Source organism: Artemia sp. Qi Xiang Cuo, chromosome 13 (assembly GCF_049724085.1).
Source record: "Artemia sp. Qi Xiang Cuo chromosome 13, ASM4972408v1, whole genome shotgun sequence".
Taxonomy (NCBI): domain Eukaryota; kingdom Metazoa; phylum Arthropoda; class Branchiopoda; order Anostraca; family Artemiidae; genus Artemia; species Artemia sp. Qi Xiang Cuo.
Genome location: NC_142806.1, coordinates 26709262 through 26712516, shown reverse-complemented (window position 1 = coordinate 26712516; position 3255 = coordinate 26709262). Strand labels below are relative to the sequence as shown.

The 3255-nt window shown below is 37.1% G+C and overlaps 1 protein-coding gene across 1 annotated transcript in view; it reads right to left on the bottom strand.

The window, feature by feature from the left end:
* Nucleotides 1-2464, bottom strand: part of LOC148945129 (uncharacterized) — a 26530-nt gene extending 24066 nt beyond the window's left edge. The window contains exon 1 of the mRNA XM_089099271.1: nt 1797-2464. Within this exon, the coding sequence (XP_088955397.1) occupies nt 1797-2169 (373 nt within the window). The 5' untranslated portion in view covers nt 2170-2464. The remainder of the gene's footprint in view (nt 1-1796) is intronic.
* Between the last annotated feature and the right edge of the window lie 791 nt (nt 2465-3255).

The window sequence follows — 3255 nt, the reverse complement described above, 5'->3', positions numbered from 1 at the left end:
ATTCGACATTCTCTAAGAATTATAACTTAATGCGCTTAGCCGTTACTGACACCCGGGTATATAAAAAAATGGCTATCTCAGAATTTTGATCGGATCTCTGTGAAGGTTCATGGTGGCAGCTAAAAGCACTTCGAAGGGAGGTTGGTTTTCCTCTAAGCACCTTCGAATCTCAAAAGTTGGCACTATAACGTTCTATTTCCAATCAAACGAGCCTTCTCTGAACTTTTTACGATAAATCCTTCCATGCAAAGTGGCAAGGCGAAAAGAAAATAATACATTGAAGCCATATCGCTCTTTACTTCAGTAGCTCTATTGCCCCGCCTATTGTTTGGAAAAACCATGAAATGTTTTTTTTTTTATCCATAGATTGATACTGCAATCCACTTTTAGTTTCAGTACAGTTGGCATGGGATATTCTTAGCTTACAGCTTGTTACCACGAACTTTTAGGCGAAGTGGGAATAAGTCTCCTAGATACGGTTGTTGGGTATTTGGACATCATTTTATAAGGGATCCAAGTAGGGGTTCAGATCGCCACTAAATTTTATAGGTAGTAGAGGCCAGTGTCCGTAAAATGTATAAGGGAATGAAAGGGTGGGGTCTCTAAATTCTTTTCATCGGGACATCTAGCAGAAGGGCTTCACGATCGGGAAGAAACTTGAGTAGAAGTATGAGTTAGTGCCGTAGTTGTTACTTTTGCAGGTTGTACCTTTTTACACTCTCGTTATCAGAATCTTTACCACATTGGATTGTCATATGAGGGAGGGGAATTTTTATTGTGTAAATATTTAAAAGATCGGGTTGTCAAATCTAATAAAACTGATTGAGATGCTGCAACTTTTCTTCGTCTAAAGACGATACAACAAAGGGGTCCCTAAATTCTTGTCATCGGGACATTTACCAAAGTATATCCTTTACTCTCAACTGCAATCGACAAAAAGTAACACCTAATTTCCTATTTTTGTTTTTAGGGTCCAGGACCAAGCTGATTTCTGTAGAGGAAGGAAGTACAAGGAGCAGCTAAATTCTAGCCATTAAGATATCTTACGAAACGAAGTCACAAGCAACAGTTAATACCCTGATTCCTGATTATCCCTTTTTGAAGTAAGGGATGAATTCAACCTCTGCAGTTTGAAGGTTCATAAATTTTCGTCGTAAGCACTTGTGCTAAAACCTGGGCTGTAAACCAAAAAAGGAGAGAGGAGAGAGAGTTAGTACTAGGCTCATAATTCTGCTCTTTTAAGGGGTAAACATGATCCTTCCTTTGCGGGGTGGGGGGGACAAGGATATACAAACTCTAATAAAACTACTTTTTGTTGGCCTAATTACATGGCTGGCTGATATAATTAATGAAAAAACTGGCCAGCCGCAACAGTTATGGTTTAGGGTGTACGTGCTTGACTCATCAGACTTATTTAAGAGAGTGATTGAATTTCTTCATATCCACGTCAATAAATCCCAGTTGAGTCTGGCAGGCATTGGCAGCCATGACGGTTCCTCCATCTTCAGAGGACTCGGGCCGATAGAGAAGTAAGGGTTAGAAACAGTTTTAAATTTGTAACATCATAAAGTTTTTAATGATTCCAAAATGAAAAGAACCTCAACTTGTTTGAAAGTTGATAGAGTAGGAAAATAGGAAAACAGAATAGCTAGGACATTTTCTTAAGCTAAACGCCTTAAGCTTTAAGTGCTTTCTTATCTGAAGCAAAACCGATAAGGAGTTAAGCCATATAAATACGATATTACAGGAGCGAATGGGTAAAAAATCTGAGTAGAAAATAAATCCGTGAAATTTACCTGAACAATTATCTAAAGCAGCTTTTTCGTCAACATCTTCACCATCATCAAGGTCATCAATGTCATCATCACTTTTTGACCCTGCACAAGATCTTTGGTTATCAAAATTTGTTTCAGTCTCTAAAGTTTGAAGACTCGTGTGTGAATAGCTAGTTCCTTGTGAGAGATCTATACCCACTTCCTCAAAGTTCTGAGTAAGTGCATCCGTCATTGTCTTTAGTGAAGTAAAAGGTCCATTTACTTTTTCGGCTAAAAGATTAGCTATTGAAAATCTCGATGACTTCGTAAAGTCGTTTTCCAGCTTATCCCGACATTCTTTCACAGTTTCACAATTTTCCAAATGGTTACCTGATATTGAACCTTGATCAGCCATAACACAAACTCTAATACAATGTTAAAACTCTAAACAAACTCATTAGAATGACGTGCTTGAAGATTGCCAGTTTTCCAACTGGAAAGAGGTTCTAACGGCATCAATACCCAAGACGCTTTTCTATTGGCTGGAAATGTGTTCTGGAATTAGTCTCATGTTCTCCGCTATTATTTGGGCAATTACGTAGTAATTGGTTGACACTGATGATACCATTTGTCAACTCCAAACTGAGTATCCTTGGAGGATTCCTGTCAACTTACTTGGAATCTCTTTTATTTATTACCGGAATAGCTTTCCAATCTAAAGCATCTCCATCAGAAGCATTTATTCTTGAAGTTCTTAATGATAGCTTTTGGGAGATGACAAATAAACTCCATTTAAGAAGCCAAATATATCAGATATTAAGGCATACATTTCTTATTTTTTCGTTAATATTTTTCTTCTTACCCTATATTGATGTCTGTTGGTTTGAGCTTAATATTGTCCCCATTTCTGATGTTTAATGCTTACATGAGAGCATTATTTATCGTTAAATCGGAATTTTTTCCAACTTTCTTCTTCTAGTTCATATTTTGGGTTCTTATTGTTTCATAGGAGACTGAACCTATTATGATTTAGGACTTTGGAGTGGGAAGTACTGATTATATTTTAATCATTTAGGAATAATTAACTGATTCAGATGAAGCAGATGGTCTTCTTCTCTAGTCTTCCGTGGTTGCAAAAGCTGTTAGCGTAGTCTTCCAGTAACCAGCTATATCCCAGGTTGAGCGTCTGAAATAATGTTTGTCTCCTCGAACTGTTTCGGTATGCTAGTATAGTGTGTCCGTGTCGTGAGGGTCCACTGAGCTTAGCCTATATATAAAAAAAACAAAAAAAAACTGTGGTAACTGTCATGTGACATATTCGTCAATTTTGTTTCTTAACCTAAATTATTAAACTGAACACTAGGGACACTAACTGGGAGGGATGCAAGCAGCTGCTTCCCCTCCTTCATTTTGAGGAGTACCTTTTTCGATATTTAAAAATCGAAATAAAAAACAAAAACAAACCATATAAAAAATACCTCTTTTGTATTTTCATAAAAAA